General features: G+C 41.0%; 1 protein-coding gene across 2 annotated transcripts in view; it reads right to left on the reverse strand.

Annotated features, from left to right (window-relative positions):
* Positions 1-17,251, reverse strand: part of DEK (DEK proto-oncogene) — a 40,431-nt gene extending 23,180 nt beyond the window's left edge. The window contains exons 1-7 of one of the 2 annotated variants that reach the window (XM_002816465.6): positions 16,833-17,251; positions 16,301-16,451; positions 10,629-10,730; positions 10,278-10,387; positions 8,817-8,911; positions 8,194-8,314; positions 2,138-2,326 (exon numbers count right to left, since the gene is read on the reverse strand). In XM_002816465.6, coding sequence (XP_002816511.2) covers positions 2,138-2,326; positions 8,194-8,314; positions 8,817-8,911; positions 10,278-10,387; positions 10,629-10,730; positions 16,301-16,442 — 759 coding nt within the window. In that variant the 5' untranslated portion in view covers positions 16,443-16,451; positions 16,833-17,251. Of the gene's footprint in view, positions 1-2,137; positions 2,327-8,193; positions 8,315-8,816; positions 8,912-10,277; positions 10,388-10,628; positions 10,731-12,769; positions 13,034-16,300; positions 16,452-16,832 lie in introns of those variants that run through there. The other variant, XM_054557262.2, reaches the window with a different exon arrangement.
* Between the last annotated feature and the right edge of the window lie 1,371 nt (positions 17,252-18,622).

Consider the following 18,622-nt stretch of genomic DNA (forward strand, 5'->3'; position numbering starts at 1 on the left):
GTAAAGGTTTGATTTATAGTGAGATGGTTCCACTTGTGATTATTATCCTGGAACCAATATGGGTATAAATCAGATATCATCTGCATACACCAAGTTCAACTACCTCTACAGAACTATGGGACAACAATTTAGAAAGCAAATTTTAAAAATGAGTATAAAATGCTCTTTTTTTTTGAGACGGAGTTTCGCCCTTGTTGCCGAGGCTGGAGTACAATGGTGCGATCTCAGCTCACTGCAACCTCTGCCTCCCGGGTTCAAGCAATTCTCCTGCCTCAGCCTTCCCGAGTAGCTGGGATTATCGGCATGCACCACCACGCCCAGCTAATTCTGTATTTTTAGTAGAGACGGGGTTTCTCCATGTTGGTCAGGCTGGTCTCGAACTCCCGACCTCAGGTGATCCGCCCGCCTCGGCCTCCCAAAGTGCTGGGATTACAGGCATGGGCCACCACGCCCGGCCTGCCCTCACTTTTTAACCTGCACCTAGTAATGACAAGAAGATTCAATTTAGAAGTTTTACTTGTCATAAAACATCATTTTAATTCTAATAATAATAGCAACTAATACTTACATACTATATGCACCAGGCACCGATTTAAGTATTTTAAATAAAATCCTTTAATATGACCCTATGAGGCTAATACTATTATCACTCCCCATTTTACAGATGGGAAACTGAGGTATAGTTTAAATAACTTGCTTATACTAATACAGTAATATCCAATATAGAGGTCAGATTTGAACTCAGTTTCCAGAGCCCATGCTAACGTCTCTATGAAAAAATTAGACATTTATATTCTATGACAACGTTTCATGCTTTAACTCTGCCCATAAAGAGAGTTTAGGAAACTGAATGGCACATAGTAGACACCAAATATTTCCTGAATGAAGATACTATTAGTTTAAAAATTTCCACTGTTACATATATACATGTAAACAAACATGTTTTCCTCCCGGATATCCAATCCATAAAGACCTTAATGCTCAGATTACTTATTTTCCTTCGTGCCAAATATATATTAAGATATTTATGAAGCACCTGCTGGATTCGTAACTCTCTTTCTTAAATGATGAAGCATTTCATACTTAGCTTTATAGAAGTCTTTATAAAATTTGACGTTAAAACAAGCATGAATTGTAAATAACTCAAGACAAACATACATACTAAACACACACACATATCATATAATACCAGAGTTCACTATATCTTTATTTCTTCTAATTCAGTGGAGACGATTCCCTCCTTGTCTCGCCCCAGGGACATTTGACAATGTCTGAAGAACATTTTTGGTTGTCACAAGGGGGGCTTGGGAGTATCACCTACAACTAAGAATCACCTGGTCCAAAATGTCAAGTTGACATTATTCAAGTCCCTAAATAAGGTAAGGCTGATTACCCAATCTATAGAGCAAGTTCTGACCTTTGAAGGAAAACATCAAAGTTAAAATACAGTCTACCAAAACATCATTAACAATAATAGAAACCCATCTCTTGTACCCACTCTCCATGATCTACCTGACTGAAGAGGCTAACCCTCTTATTTAATTGCTTCAGCAGTTCTCTTCTTCATGAAGTTTCACTTTGGAAACTAAGCAGTCTCAACTTTTACAAATACTCCCAAATAAAAGAAAATGACAGGTAATACAAAACTCATCCACTCATTATATAAACTTCAAATGCTGTTTATTCTCACTACACAGTCCCCTAAAGGTTGAGGGGGGGAAAAAAAGGGCCTTAAGCCCCTTGCTTTTTCCGTAAAATAAAATGATTCAAGTCAATTATAAAGTATCAATATATTATGAAAAAAATCCTCAAAGAATCTGCTCCTATGTGGTCCTATTCAGGATATGCACCACTTCTGCTTCCCTTCCCATTTATCTACTCGGTCTTCAACGTCCAGCTCAAGGCCCACTTCAAATCCAGTCCACACCAACCTCACTCTTTTCTGACTCATACTCTGACATGGTAATGAAACTAAAAGTTCTTTAAGGAAAAGAAATGGGTTCATACTTAATTATTTCTGCATCTTCAGAATTAAAAACAACCAATAAGGAAGTGTTTTCTGGCTGTACTTTATAGCAGAAATATTTAACTCTCCCCATGGAATGAAATGATTTAAAAATATAGTAAAATATTTTACCTCCTCTTCACTTTCTTTATCTTCATCATCTGAAGACTCTTCCTTGTTTTTCTTTTCATCTTCATCACTACTAGATTCATCTGACAGAATTTCAGGACATTTGGTTCGCTTAGCCTTCCTTGCCATTGCAGAACTGTTCCGTTCCTTTTTACTGCCTTTGCTAGAAGTTTTTTTAGATTTCGGCAATGGCTGCATAAAAATTTATAAAGATAACACCAATGAGGTATAATATTTCCATCAATTCTCTTCTTGATGACTTATCAACTCAATTTCTTATTCCTCTCTCAAGAAATTGTATTTACAAGCCCAGCAGCTTTACAGAGAATAATCTTTAACCGTGTCAGGTTAACCTAAAACTGTGTTACTAATACCATTTGTGTTCTAAACACCTAGTAAGACCCTTCTCAATTGTTGAGAAATATGTATTCTAGGTTCTGACACGGGACTAGAAGCTCAAGACACATTATGTTAAGCTCCAACGGCTGTTAATACTTTGTCATGATAATATTTTAAGTTAGATTTGTAATTTATTTCATCCCTACAAGCATTAAAACTGTCACTACCATCCCAGCACTTTGGGAGGCCGAGGCGGGCGGATCACGAGGTCAGGAGATTGAGACCATCCTGGCTAACACGGTGAAACCCCGTCTCTACTAAAAATACAAAAAATTAGCTGGGTGTGGTGGCGGGCGCCTGTAGTTCCAGCTACTCGGGAGGCTGCGGCAGGAGAATGGCGTGAATCCGGGAGGCAGAGCTTGCAGTGAGCCGAGATCACGCCACTGCAGTCCAGCCTGGGCAACAGTGTGAGACTCCATCTCAAAAAAAACAACAACAACAACAAAAAAAACCAACAAAAAACTGTCACTGCCAAAGAAGCTCCTTGCTTTAGAAGGCCCAACACTCCAATCAAAGGAGTGGGAGAAAAACCTTTTTTTTTTTTTTTTTTTTTTGAGACAGAGTCTCATTCTGTTGTGCAGTAGCTGGGATTACAAGTGTGCACCATCACGCCCAGCTAATTTTTGTATTTCTAGCAGAGACAGTGTTTCACCATGTTGGCCAGGCTGGTCTCAAACTCCTGACCTCAAGTGATCCACCCACCCTGGCCTCCCAAAGTGCTGGGATACAGGTGTGAAACACCACACCTAGCCCATAAAAAAAAATGTATAACTTTATTACCAATTATACATCCTGAATTTATGAATGAACTATACAGTTTATATTCATTACTTCTGGCCTCTACTTTCAACAATGTCAGGATCATATTCTCACTGATGCCTGTAAGTATACAATAAATGATGAGTATGTTAATTATGAAACTAAGAATATGTTGCTATTATTCTGATAATCAATTAAACCATGTATATTAAAAGCAGAGATCACCTGATGAAAATGAGTTGATTATATTAAACAACAAATTTAATTTTTAAGTGCTTTCTCAAGGAAGTTTTGCTAAATTCTAAAACTGAAAACCATAAAATTACCTAACATCAAGAATGTTAAAATGCGCATTACAGAATTAATATTTATTTCTGGGATTGAGCAACTTTTATATTCTTTTATTTCTAGCTTTGTTACTTTATTTTCTGCAATAAGCAGAAACATTAAGGTAAAATCCCATAATATAACCTTAAGGTATCCAATTGTGTAAATGTTTGTGATAACTTTAGGCAGTATTTTTCATTCAGAGAGTAGAATGACAGGTCCTTTACCTCCCAGGAACCTCCAGTCTAGGGGTCATTGTCACCTACACAAAAATTAAGAAAAAGTGGCTGCTTTGTATAATATGGTACTCTCGAGCTCTCTGCAAAGAAACCACAGAATAACCTCTAGATTGCTCCAACAACATACCCTTCTAAAGGCGCACTAGGAAACAGCCAAATTAGGTCATTCCAGGAACTTGAAGTTGGTGGATTGAAGACATTTCTCAGAGAAGATTCTCTATAAGAAATCGTGAATGCATACACATATCCTTGCTATGTGAGATACTACCATTAACAACTATTATCAGAACCTTAATCCATGTGGATAAATTATTTGACAGCACTGTTTGGAGAAAAGGTAACTCTCACTGTCCAAGCTCTTACTACTTGTTACATGATCTCCAGGTCTCAAATGCATTAGAAAAACATAATATCCCTCACAATCTCAGCTCAGAAACCAGACACAGGTAACAAGGATGTAATCTGTATATCGAATTATTAGTATGAGGACTGAAACAGGTTCTGGATAAATCTATCCAGGAAAGTGAAAAGATGTTAAGTTATTCAAGCAGCCAATAAAAAAAAAATGCAATTCCCAAAAGTAAACGAGGAGTTTTAAAACCAAAATCCAAAAAGTAGTAATATACAAATGCCTTAGAGTTTTCCTATACTGACTCTAAAAATAGTTAAATCTATTAATCAAAATCCAGTGTCAATAGCATTATCTCTTTTTGGAAACAAAATCTGATTAACAAAATAAGGTAAAGTACAATAGAAGGATAGGAAAGCAATCAATGATTAATGTTGTATTCACTTAACAATTGAAAAATTGTTAAAGAGGAGAAAAAGGAAACTGCTGGTAGCATAGTAAATAGCTCTAGGACAGACATGGTGGCTCATGCCTGTAATCCCAACACTTTGGGAGGCCAAGATAAGAAGATCACTTGAGCTCAGGAGTTTGTGACCATCTTGGACAATATAGTGAGCCCTTGTCTCTAAGAAAATGTAAAATTTAGCCACACATGGTGGCATACACCTATAGTCCCAGTTACTTGGGTGGCTGAGGTGAGAGGATCACCTGAGCCCAGGAGGTCAACGCTGCATTGAGCCATGATCGTACCACAACACTCCAGTCTAGGCAACAGAGTAAAACACTGTCTCCAAAAAAATAGAAAAGAAAATAGCCTGAGCTCGATACTATCAAATTAAGGAGTAATCATCACAGAATCACATACAAAAAACTGACATAAGAGTTAGATTCTATATGACAAGAAAAAACAGATTCTCACAGTGTGGTTCAAGGACTTTGGGGTTTCCTGAGACCTTTTTCGGAGTCTCCGAGGTAGAAACTATTTTCATAATAATAGCAACACTATTTATCTGCTCTTTTCACTGTGTTGACATTTGTACTAATTGCAAAAGCAAAGGAAAGCAAAGGTGGGTAAAACTGATGGCACCTTAGTACTAATCAAGGAAGCAACATATATTAGTCATTGTATTCCTCACAACCACACACGAGCAGAAACAAAAAAGGCAAATGGTTTCACTTAATAACGTCCTTGATAAAGCAATACATACTGTGTTAACTCTGAAGTACATGTCTTTCTAGTATCTGTGACAAAATGGAAGATATACATAAATATGGCTACAACTGAAGTTCAATGGTTTTCTGAAGGAAGAGCATTTGTGTATCTGAGTTGTGAGCTAAACACGCTCCAAGCTCCTTTTTCATAGAACACCACATTTTTTTTTTTTTTTGAGACAGTCTCGCTCTGTCGCCCAGGCTGTAGTGCAGCAGCACGATCTCGGCTTACTGCAAGCTTCACCTCCCAGAGAACACCACTTTTTAAAAGAACAAATATGGCTAACTCAGACTTAGGTATCTGATATCGAGATGTTCTCAAAAATGAACAAGGTGAGCTTGTCACTTCAAGGAAAACTGAGAGCATTTATCGCCAATGATAAATGTTATGATTTCAAGTGGAAATTAGAATTCTGGAAAATTCACATCTACTACTGTGAACTTGATAGTTTTCCAAGGCCTAAGTAATTTTTCTGATGAGATGGTGTTTATATCAATGAGCATGATTTAATGACTATTCAATAGAACATCAACATTTGGAAGACATAATTCAGGGAACCAATATTTACAAACGGTAAATGTATGTTACAAAACTATACATACAAGACCCAAGTTAATTAACCTGGTTTCAGACCTACATTAAACATTACAACTAATCTTTAGGAAACTACAACTTATGTAGAGTTTTGGTATTGTATGGTATCAAAAAGAGAATATACACAATTATCTAAAAAGACTTTAAAAATATTCTTTTTATGTAAGGCTCAGTTTTCTTTATATACTTATTGAGACAGGATCTCATTCTGTCACCCAGGATGGAATGCAGTAGCATGAATATAGCTCACTGCCGCACTGACCTCCTGAGTTCAGGCTTCCACCTCAGCCTCCCAAGTGGCTGGGATTACAGGAGTGTGCCTCAGCGCCTGGCTAATTTCTTCTTGAGACAGCCTCACTCTGTCACCCAGGCTGGTCTTCAACTCCTGAGCTCAAGTGATCCACCTGCCTTGGCCTCCCAAAGGGCATGGATTACAGGCATAAGCTACTGCATCAGGCCCTTCATAAATTTTAAACAAAACAATACATTGCAAAAGACTGAATGTGGCCAGGCGCAGTAGCTCATGCCTGTAATCCCAGCACTCTGAGAGGCCGAGGCGGGCAGATCACCTGAGGTCAGGAGTTCGAGACCAGCCTGGCCAACATGGGAAAACCCTATCTCTATTAAAAATACAAAAATTAGCCAGGTATGGTGCCACACGCCGATAATCCCAGCTACTGCAGAGACTGAGGCAGAAGAATCGCTTGAACCTGGGAGACAGTGGTTGCAGTGAGCAGAGATTGTGCCACTGCACTCTAGCCTGGGCAACAGAGTGAGAATCTGTCTCAAAACAACAGTAACAACAACAACAACACAAAAAGACTGAATGCAGAAGCAAATGGTAATCAAGCTGTTTTCTCTTAAGCCAGACATTAAACAGATGTACAAAAACATAAAATGCAACTCTTTTAATTCTTTTGAAAAGTTATTTTTCATAGAAAATATTATTTTTAACATTTTAAAATAAAAATTTTTCAGTTCTAATGTCAAATACAGTGAAGATCAAAATAACTCATATTAAAAAAAGCTCTTGGGGTCCTCACTAATTTTTTAAGAGGGCAACAGTATCCTGAAACCAATAAATTGGAAAACCACTGAGAAAAAGATAAATGTAAAAATATCTGTCATAACAACCTAGTAAAAATTGCTTCTGAGTAAATAGTGATCACCTTGCCTCACACTAAATCCTTAAAAAATACAAGTATAGCTATAGTAAAAGTTAGAAAATAAGAAGTATTTTGTCTTTAAATAAGCCAATTTAAAACACCAAAAATCATCATACCCCTTGCGTTTGTAGTTGTATAACAAAAGTTTACACCTTAAGTGCTGTTTTTCTGTCCTCGTGCAGCTAAGGGTAGTAAGGACCAAGGGCAGACCAAAACAAAGTCCCAGAGCTATTTTCGGGTTTTGATTAATGCCATCTCCCATCACAGATGGCATTCCCCTGAACTCCTAGGCCTGCTAGATCTCTCACACTTCCTTTCCTGTCAAGATGGGGAAGAATATAAAAACATTTGCTGACAGACCTAAATCACACTAAAAATGCAAGGTCATGTAACACTTCAACAGACATTTTAAGTCACCTATGTCATTTGTTACCATTAAATAATTAGGGCAAACCTACTAGCTTTTAGGAAGAATGAGAAAACTATAAGGCCATTTTACTTCCCTGTCTGGCTCCTGGGCTCTGCTGCGGATTCTGGAAACCTAATATAGGAAACTTGCAAGAGTTAGCTTTTAAATGTCACTTTTTAATAATTTATTCCAGGATCTAGGAAAACATCCAGTTCTAATATACCCCCTATTTTGTCTTCACTTGATTACACGTTGCACTCCTTCCCTCCAGCCTTGCACCTCATCCTCAGCCCAACCTCTTCCTATTCTTCCAGTGTCTTCTAGATACCTAACCCTGACTACTAGTACTTTCTGTCCCTTCTGACATTAATTCACTATTCTTAACCTTATATCCCTTGTATCTGATTTTCTGAAGCAACATATCCCTATGGCATCTATATTATTTCTATCAGGAAATTATTGCAGATACGTCAACAGAAGGTATATTCTTTGAATGTAGATATGAATGAATACTGACAGCCATGCTGTTATTAATCAACTTTCGTTTCATATAAAGGTTATGAATAACTGATTTCTTATGAAAAAAATAAAAATTGATCCTCACTTTGCCAGAAGGCTTTGGATGCATTAAGAAATTCAAGATCCTCTTCACTAGTTCACTATTTACACCTGATCTCTCCAAATCAAGAACCTCACAGATGCTCTTTAACATGGCATTTCTAAATCTGAAACAGAAAATGGAAGAAACCAAGGTGTTAATATAGGCAAGCTTACAAATGTTCTCCACAATATAAAGGGAAAGCCGACCAAATTGGCTCAGTTACATACATTTAAAAAAGTGGCCAATGCTTCTATGAATCTTTTTTTTTTTTTGAGACAGTTTCGCTCTTGTTGCCCAGGCTAGAGTGCAATGGCCCAATCTTGGCTCACCACAACCTCCGCCTCCCAGGTTCAAGCAATTCTCCTGCCTCAGCCTCCCAAGTAGCTGGGATTACAGGCAGGCGCCACCACAGCCGGCTAATTTTATATCTTTAGTGGAGATGGGGTTTCTCCATGTTGGTCAGGCTGGTCTCGAACTCCCGACCTCAGGTGATACGCCTGCCTCAGCCTCCCAAAGTGCTGGGATTACAGGTGTGAGCCACTGTGCCTGGCCCGAATGTGATTTAACATTAAAAAATAAACTGAAAGCATATTAATCAAAATACAGTATTTATAAAAATAACTTACTTTTTCAACATTTCTTCCTTCTTTTTATATTGGACACTTCCTTTTTCAAACGGAAAGCCACTGAACTGACCCACATTCTTCTTTAATGAGGACACCTGAAAATGTTCCTTATTATTAATGCTATTTATTACCCAGTAATGTACACAAGAATAAATTCAAAGCCAATTCAAAGCCAACATCTTTATTTTCATACCTGTCTGTAAGTTACAATACTGGCTGAACAGTCAACCAATTCAATATGGGTTCAATATTCAACATTTCTTATTCAAAACTGAAAAATGTATTTGTCATTAACATATTAACATTATAAAAATCCTACAAACTTAAGTTTCTGAAAAAAAAATTTGAAAAAATTTTCACTGGGGAATTTTTACCACAATCAAAAGTTATCTGACAGTACCAGGGGATGTGGAAAGTTACTACTTAAAAATATATCCTTTTCATAAGTAATAAAGTTACTAGTAACTCTTCTTTTCCAAATCAAGGACTTTATTCTTTCAAAGCAAAGAATAGCGAGTACCACAAAAAGTTAATACCGTTCACTAGTTATGGGACTTGTGTAAATTAAATTGGTTTAAGGATTAAATGAGATTAACAGACTCACTGAAAATAAATTATGTCATGCGTCAGACATTCTATTCTACCTCATTCTAACACCCAACTTTACTTTGCCCACGTACAACCTAAAGCAGTTCCATCAATTATATAATATACTAAGTTTTATGTACAGCATAATAACAATCCTTTAGCAAAAAACTATCATCCAATTTATCAGGTATTTGCTAAAAATGAGATACAATTATACCAAATCACTTATTCTGAATGTTGAGAAAATCCAAAAACATGAATTTCTTTCTATACATTTAAAGGTCACTAAAACCATCACAATTTGGATTTCATAATTTGAAATTTCAGTTTTGAATAAAAACTACTACAGGAGAAAGAGCCCTAGAGCTGGGCATACTGGCTCACACCTGTAATCCCAACACTTTGGGAGGCCAAGGTGGGAGGACTGCTTGAGCTCAGGAGTTCAAGACCAGCCTGGGCAACATGGCAAAACTCTGCCTCTACAAAAAGTAAAACAATTAGCCAGACACGGTATGGTGGCATGCACCTGTGGTCCCAGCTACTTGGGAGGCTTAAGTGGGAGGAACACTTGAGCCCAGGAGGTTGAGGCTGCAGTGAGCCATGTATTGCACACTGCACTCCAGCCTGGGTGACAAAGTGAGATCATGTCTTTAAAAAAAAAAAAAAAAAAGAAGAAGACGACAGAGCCCTGGATATTATAATCCAATTGCTAATATCCAGCTGTTTCCTGTGATAAATCATTTAATAAGTATATACCTCAGTCTGCTCAGTCATAAAGTGTGGAAACTGAACTAGTGGATCACTAACATTTACAGAAATTGATTCCATTGTGAAGTAATATACAAGTAGGTTTAAAGTGTAAAAACATCTTACAGTGCCTGGCCTGTTGTAAAGCAGTTTGTGTAGATTTCTAAGTTCATCGGTTTTCTTCTTACTTAGAAAAAAATGTATCCTCTCAATTTCACAAAGTTTCTGCCCCTTTCCTAGGAAAAAAAAAAAATCACAATTAAATACCCATGGCTTACTAATACATTTACAAAGTTAACTTAATGGGAATTATTTTCACAGCATAATTTACATGTAATTCTGCTCTTACAGAGCAAATTAAATAAAATTATACCGAAAGTATAAAACACTACCTTGCTGATACTAAACTACAAACCATTGTTTTCACAAATTTAGGCACTTTCACCACAAAATGAAAGCAAGCTAGAATAAACTTACCTTGTGCAATTGTAAATGGCTCTCTCTGTAAGGAAGAGACTTGCATTGTCAACCTCTCTACTTTTTTCTTTTCCCTCTTGCCTTCCACGATGAGACTCTTTTCTAGAAATTAATTTAGTATTTCTTAATTAACAAAAAGCTTAAACATTGTATTAACTTTATTAGATAAACATGTAGAACAAAGTCCCCAAAACCTAATACTTTATTCTTCTTCTGAGCATGGTTTTGGAAAGCAAATGACATAAAAGATGAAAACACTTGATTAGTTAATAGAGCACCATGAACATTTTTTCAGAGTAACATTTTACTCACCTGGCACTCACAGGGACTCAGTTAAAAAAAAAAAAAATTAGAAAGCAAACTAATTTTTATCCAACTAAAATTACTGCCATTACAGTCCAGTCACTTCGTTTGTGAAAAAAATCTAGCTCTGTTTAATCTTTGGACATCATTCTATTTAATAACTGAGATTCAGTTTGCTGTACTTCAGGAATAATCAAATTTAGACTGGGAGATTAAGAACTTCAAAAGATATAGAGAGAACAATAATAATTTAGTAAACTGACAAAAGAGACACAAATAAAAGACTTCCAGGCAGAACAGCCTGAAGTACCTGGATAAGATAAAACTCTCCAAGTTTACAATTAATGCAATCAACTGACAGAGCATTACTTTGTAGTTTACGAATAACATTCATAATGATGACCATAAATCGCTCTGAAAAAAGTTAAATTGTAGTCACAAAAATATATCTATAGAGAGGTGCAGTGGCTCACAGCAATAATGCTGACACTTTGGGAAGCCAAGGCAGGAGGATCGCTTGAGCCCACGAGTTTGAGACCAGCCTAGGCAACATATTGAGACCCTATCTCCATTTAAAAAAAAAAAAAAAAAAAAAGACCAGGCATGGTGGTTCACGCCTGTAATCCCAGCACTTTGGGAGGCTGAGGTGGGTGGATCACGAGGTCAGGAGATCAAGACCATCCTGGCTAACTCAGTCAGGAGATCGAGACCATCCTGGCTAACTCGGTCAGGAGATCAAGACCATCCTGGCTAACGTGGTAAAACCCCATCTCTACTAAAAAATACAAAAAATTAGCCGGGCATGGTATCAGGCGCCTGTAGTCCCAGCTACTCGGGAGGCTGAGGCGGAAGAAAGGTGTGAACCCAGGAGGTGGAGCTTGCAGTGAGCCGAGATCGCGCCACTGCACTTCAGCCTGGGCGACAGAGCAAGACTCCGTCTCAAAAAAAAAAAAAAAATCTAGAAAACAGGTAGCATATACTTCAAAATCCAAAACATTAAGCTCCATTTATCTAAAATAAAATCATTTTTGAATGAAATAAAGTCAGATAAAAGAATACTATATATTGTTTGAGGTTCTGCCATTTATTTAATGCCTGTGTTGTGCAGCTGCACTCAATACTAAGGGGATAAATGGATGATAAAGACTACGTATCTTTTGAAAAAGATGCTACTAAAGAAATGAGACATAAATATACGCCAACATAAAAGATAATAAAACATCTTAAGAAAGATATAATACAAATAAATTGCTGTGCACTGAGGAGGAACTGATTATTTTGGGACTAGAGAAAAAGGAACAAAGCACGTGTGCTGGCTTTTAAAGACAGCTTAGATGTGTAAGGATTTGCACAGAAAGAATACTTCAGGAAAAAGGGCTATCAACAGGTATATTCTGGCCATGTTGTACAGAATGAAGACCAATCACACTAAAAGAACCCCTACTATCACTCAACTTCATCAAGTTAGTGATTTAAACCATTTGCTTGTCTCTGATTACCAACTACAAGCTAATAACTTCCCAGTCAATCTCCAAGCCACAACTTTCATCTGAGATTCATATTAACTAATATTGTCTCAGGATCTGTGAGGGATTGATTCCAGGATGCCCCTCAGATGCCAAAATCCATGGATGCTCAAGTCCCTTATTTTTTTAAAAAATGGTGTAGTATTTACATATAATCTATGACCATCTTCCCATATACTTTATATCATCTGTAGATTACTCATAATGACTAATACTACTTAACTGATATGTAAATAGTTGTTATACTGTATTGTTTAGGAATAATAAAAAAATCTGTACATGTTCAGTACAGATGCAACCATCCATTTTTACCAATTTGTGGTTGATTGAATCCACAGATGAGGAACCCACAGATATGGAGAGCCAACAGCATATGCCTGTCTGTCATCTGGACAGCTCCAATTCATGTCCTACAGGCACCTAAACTCAAAATATTCAAAGGAAAAATCATAATCATCTCCAAACTTGCTCACTTTGTGAATTTTTTTCAAAAAACATTAATACCATCCACCCACCTGCCAAAGACAGAAACCTAAGAGTCATCTTTTACTAGTCATTTCTCTCACTTCCCTTTTCCCCAAAATCACTGCCAATTTTGGCTAATCTGACCCCTTTTTTAGGACAGACTTCAGAGGATATATGAGAAAGCCTGGGTGCCCGGGCAGAAGCCTGCTGCAGGGGTGGAACTCTCACAGAAAACTGCTACTCAGTGCCAGGCGTGGTGGCTCATTCCTGTAATCCAGGCCCTTTGGGAGGCAGAGACGGGCAGGTCACTTGAGCTAAGGAGTCTGAGACCAGCCTGGGCAACATGGTAAAACCTTGCCTCTACAAAAAATACAGAAAGTACCCGGGCATGGTGACGCATGCCTGTGGTTCCTGAGGTGAGAGGATTGCTTGAGCCTGGGAGGCAGAGTTTGCAGTGAGCTGAAATCATGTCACTGCACTCCAGCCTGGGTGACAAGTAAGACCTTGTCTCCAAAAAAAAAAAAAAAAAAACCCAAAAAATAAGAAAATCTCTACTAGGGCAGTGTGGAGGGGAAATGGGGGGTGGGCCCCTAGATTCACCACCAAGGCTCTATTGGCTAGTGGAGCTGTGGGAAGGGGGCTGCCACCTCCAAACTCCGGAATGGTAGAGCCACAAACAGCTTGCATCCTGAGCTGCCCAAAGCCTTGGGACCCCTCACCCCTTGCACCAGCGTGCCCTGGATGCCAGACATGGAGTAAAAGGAGATAATTTTGGAGCTTTAAGATTTAAAGACTGCCCTGCTAGGATTCCGACTTGCAGGCCGGGCGCGGTGGCTTAAGTCTGTAATCCTAAAACTTTGGGAGGCTGAGGTGCACAGATCACCTGAGGTCGGGAGTTTGAGACCAGCCTGACCAACATGGAGAAACCCTGTCTCTATTAAAAATACAAAATCAGCCAGCTGTGGTGGCACATGCCTGTAATCCCAGCTACTCGAGAGGCTGAGGCAGTAGAATCCCTTGAACCTGGGAGGCAGAGGTTGCGGTTAGCCGAGATCAGGCCATTGCACTCCAGCCTGGGCAACGAGAGCTAAACTCCGTTTCAAGAAACAAACAAACAAATAAACACAGAAAACCAAAAACCAAACCAGACTGTGTGGGGCCTATTGCACCTTTCTTTTGGCCTTTCTCCCTTTTGGAATGGGAATTTTACCCAATGTCTGTACCATCGTTGTATCTTGGGAGTAAATAACTTGTTTTTGATCTCACAGGCTCATAGGTGGAAGAAACTCACCCTCAGATGAAACTTTGGACTTACAAACTTGGGACTTTTGTGTTAATGCTGAAACAAGAGCGGACTTTGGGGGACTACTGCGAAGGCACAACTGAATCTTGAAATGTGAGAAACACATGAGAGGTGGGGGACCAGGGGTGCAATGATATGCTTTGGATGTTTGCCCCCTCCAAATTTCATGTTGAAAAGTGATTTGCAATGTTGGAGGTGAGGCCTGGTAAGGTGATTAAATCATGGGGGCAGATCCCTCATGAATGGCTTAGCATGGTAATCCTTGGTGGTGAGTGAGTTCTCTCAAGATTTGCTTGTTTAAAAGAGCGTGGCACCTCTTTCTACCACTTGCTCCCACTCCCAAATCAAATGCCTGCTCCCCCTTTGTCTTCTGCCATGATTGGAAGTTTCCTGAGGCCTTCACCAGAAGCAAATGCTGGCGTCATGCTTCTTGTACTGTCTGCAGAACCACGAACCAATTAAACGTATTCTCTTTATAAATTACCCTGCCTCAAGTATTTCTTTATAGCAACGCAAAAAAAAAAAAAAAAAAAAAAAAAAAGCCTAATACAGAAAGTATTTCACTATCTGGCTTCCATGATGCCTCAATTCTAAAGTTAAATATTCAGGGTTAAGTAGAATAAAAACTTTCACAATTCTGCTTGTCCCACAAACCCCTCAAATTAGTAAAAAGAATAATAAATCAGAGCTACAATAAAACTATTAGGGGATAAACTTTCTACAACATCACGTTTTAAAAAATAATTTGTCTAGAACAAAACATGGGATTCTTTCAACTACCAACTGTTCCCCATGCATTATTGTGTTGGCCACTTACAGTATATTTACATGACTTCTCTAATTTTTTCCTGACATGAAGAAAATTCACCATTTCTTTGGCATCTCAACCCTGCCCCCACCAGAAGACTAAAATACAAACAAAAAATTGGAGAAAAAGTGCATAGCCTCTTTGGCTAGTAGCGAGATAGTGCAGCCAATTTTGTAGTTGTATTAAAAATAATTTTAAAATAACATATTGTTAAGCAATAGTTTATGTAAAAACTTATATTTAAAAAGCCATGCTTTACTTAAATATGCCCTTCCTAGGGCACATACCACTTTAAACAAACAAAAGGCATACCTTGTAATCTTAACCCAGATTGTGACCACAGGCTGGTTGAGGCTTAAAAAAAAAATCCCGGTTTAGGAAGAGAGCTTCAACCTCTTCCCAAGTGTGGCTGAGTCGTAAACATATACGAAATAAATCCAGACTAAGCTAATATCAAACAATGCGAAGAGATGCGACTCGGATTTTTAAATGTTTGAAAACATGTCAAGAAGCGGGTACACCTGAAACAGACACTGCATATGCATCCTGGATAAACTGACGCAGCACACTCCTCCACTCTGTCAAGTTTCCGTTTCACACCTCCAGTCAAATCAGGGCTCATATCGCCCTCCCTTGAAACAGACACAGGTTCGAAACCGAGACAGTGCTGGGCTCACATTTAACTTTCTTTCAGAGTTCACTTTTTTCATTTTTAATTACTTTCTCAAGTAGCAACAGCTTTCACCGCTGTTTGCCAGGGAGGGAAACTTTCTGGTAAATGTAAAAATATTTTAAAGTATTCAAATACTTCCAGGTCTAGCCTTATTAACTTCAGTCTTAACGGGCTGCACCAAGACCTTACAATAACTTCAAAAGGCAAAAGATGTGTAATGAAAAGGACAAAATTAGAACATCCACTTAGCAACTTCAAAGGTGCACACACACAGTTAAAAAACATCAAATCCAAGACCTACAAACTTCCCGTCAAACGATGAAATGTTAACGAACATTTAAAGCGGACGAAAAGTCAGCTGTACTCCAATACATCTCTACCACGCTAACAAATACTTTAAAAACCGGAATACACAGTCAATTCTACGCCATCGCTCAACACAAAAGCAGATAAATTGTGCACACATTCTCGCTGAAAATCACTCCGACTTCAAGCCTCTAAATACCAAAAGAGCAAGAAAACTGTTTCCTGGGTGAAAAAAACAAAAAAACTTCGGTCTGAAAAATCCATCAGTTGGGATGCGACTCCCCCCACCTTTTTCCTCCTCCTCCTCCTCGTCGTCCTCGTCCTCTTCCTCCTCGCTTTCCTCTCTGGGACCGGGAATTTCAGGTTCTTTCTCGGACGCGGGCTGGGTGGGGGTTCCCTCTCCCTCCGCAGCAGGGGCCGAGGCGGACATACTGTGAACCTGCATGCGAGGAGAAAGCCGGACGTCTCGGTCCTCCTACTCCCGCGGGCAGGACCGGGCGGCCACCCTAAATGATGCGACCCTTCCCGCGGGACACCTTCCCTGAAAGTTGCCTCCTCCCATGGCCGGGACGGCAGCGCTCAGTCCCCAGGGGCCGCTTCCCTCCCGCTCCGCCGCCGCCGCCGTCCAGGGATTCCCGAGGCGGGAAACCGCGCCCGCTGCCCCCGCCCGGCCTGCGCTGTTCCCGGCCCGGCCCGGCCCGAGCTGCCGGCCCTCCACGTCCCCTCCCCCGCCCCAGGCCGCCGTCCAAATGGCCGCGTCCCTCCCCCGTCGGCCGCAGCAGGGGCGACCGGGCCTCCGCCGTCCCGATGCAGCCCTTACCGCGGATTTCGGCCGCCGCGGGCCTGGCACGCGAGGGCACGAGGAGGTTCTGGGAGGCGGCGGCGGCCGACGCCGAGGAGAAGGCGCGCGGGCCGCTGTCTGGCGTGACGCTCGCGCCGCGCGCTCAGCTCCCCAGAATCAACAAGATTTTCAAAATGGCGGTTCGGGAAGGAGAGCGGGAATGCGGCGACCAATCAGGGCCGCGAGCTGGGAGTTGGCGGGCGCGGGGCGGAGGAGGCGGGGCGGCCGGGCGCCTCCGCGGGAAGCCCGGGCGGGCGGGACCGCGAGGGGTCGCCTCGGCCGCGGGCGGAGGGATGCGCGCTTGGGGCTCTCCCCGGCTGCGCCTGGAGTGCGGTCGGCGCTCGGGCCCCGGAGTGCGGGCGGGCAGTGTCCCGTGGGGCGGGCGGGGGCGGGAGCTGGAGGCGAGGCGGCCTGGCAGCGCGGAACGGAAGGACGCTAGGGGGCCTGCGTGTTTATTGTCTCCACCGTCGCTTCCTGGAAAAGATGATGAGCAGTCCCGGGCCGCGGAGGGGCGCGGCGGGCGGCGGTAAAGAAGTTTAGAGATCCCGAAGTCGCTATCGACAGTGTTTCTCTGAGGCGGAGGAGAATTAATCAGCGGTCTCATCAGTGCCCCAGAAATCATGCTGGGTGATAGATAACTCCTGCTGTGTTTCTGAGGACCCCATCGCTTGTAAGGTGCCCGTAAGGAAAAAGATCCTACCTGCCACGTTAAAGGTTCACATAGCCAGCCACATAGATTTACACCCCTGTAAATATAAGGGGAGAGGCTCCCTTCCACCCCATTCTTTCCCCTCTCCTCTCTCACACACACTCTCTGTTTTATAATAGAGGAAATATGTTGTTTGGCCGGGTCCAGACCCTTCTCCCAGAGTTCTAGGCCATCTATGCAGATGCTTTTTACACATTCAACACTGCAGACACTCAAAGCAGTATCTTCCCTGCTCAATGCTGCCTTCTTTTGTATGTGATTTCCTTTATTTTCTCCCAGCTCTTCAACCACTAGCTCACCTGAAGGATCCTTGTACTCAGCGGACTTTATAGAAATGTGATCAGTGAAATTTGCTTGGACTCTGGGTTGCAGGACAAAAATTAGACATTTTCTTTGAATCTTCCCTTTTCCTTTTGTTCCCCTTCCAAAACATACGCGAATAGTGTTATTTCTACCCTCAAACTGTATACCATTTTCCACACTATTGATCCCACTCAAATCCTATCCACACTCCACAGCTTGTCTCTCTTTGCTGCCTGCAACGTGGTTGGGAGTGGGGGGGTTGTGTTTCACCCCCTATTTGTGTTACAGCTCTTTCAGTCCTACCATTTGGCAGGTCCTGAGTTCTGGTCCTGTGTCCAGGAAGAATGAGGCACACAAACAACTGGAGAGTGAGCAAGGTGGACAGGAGCTTCACCGAGTGACAGAACAGCTCTCCTGAGACCTGAAGTGGGTTGCTCCTTTCTGCAGGGGGGTTGTCCCGACTAGCGTCCTGCCCTCAGTGGAGAGGAGACCCATAGTGGGCAGCTCCTTTCTGCAGGCAGGTGGTCCTGACGAGTTGAGGAGACCAAAGTGGGTAGCTCCTTCCTGCAGCTGGTAGGCCTGAGCGCTGACTGAGTCTGGGGTTTTTATGGGCTCAGAAGGGAGGAAGTGTTTGCTGATTGGCCCATGGGTGGGCCCAGAAAAAGCACCATTAGTTCTCACTCTGGGCTACAGACTCTGCCTGGAACCGGCCACTGGGCCCCCCAGGCTTCAGGCCATCCCTGGCTTGAAGGTGGGC

The sequence above is a fragment of the Pongo abelii genome, chromosome 5, assembly GCF_028885655.2.
Source record: "Pongo abelii isolate AG06213 chromosome 5, NHGRI_mPonAbe1-v2.0_pri, whole genome shotgun sequence".
Lineage (NCBI taxonomy): Eukaryota > Metazoa > Chordata > Mammalia > Primates > Hominidae > Pongo > Pongo abelii.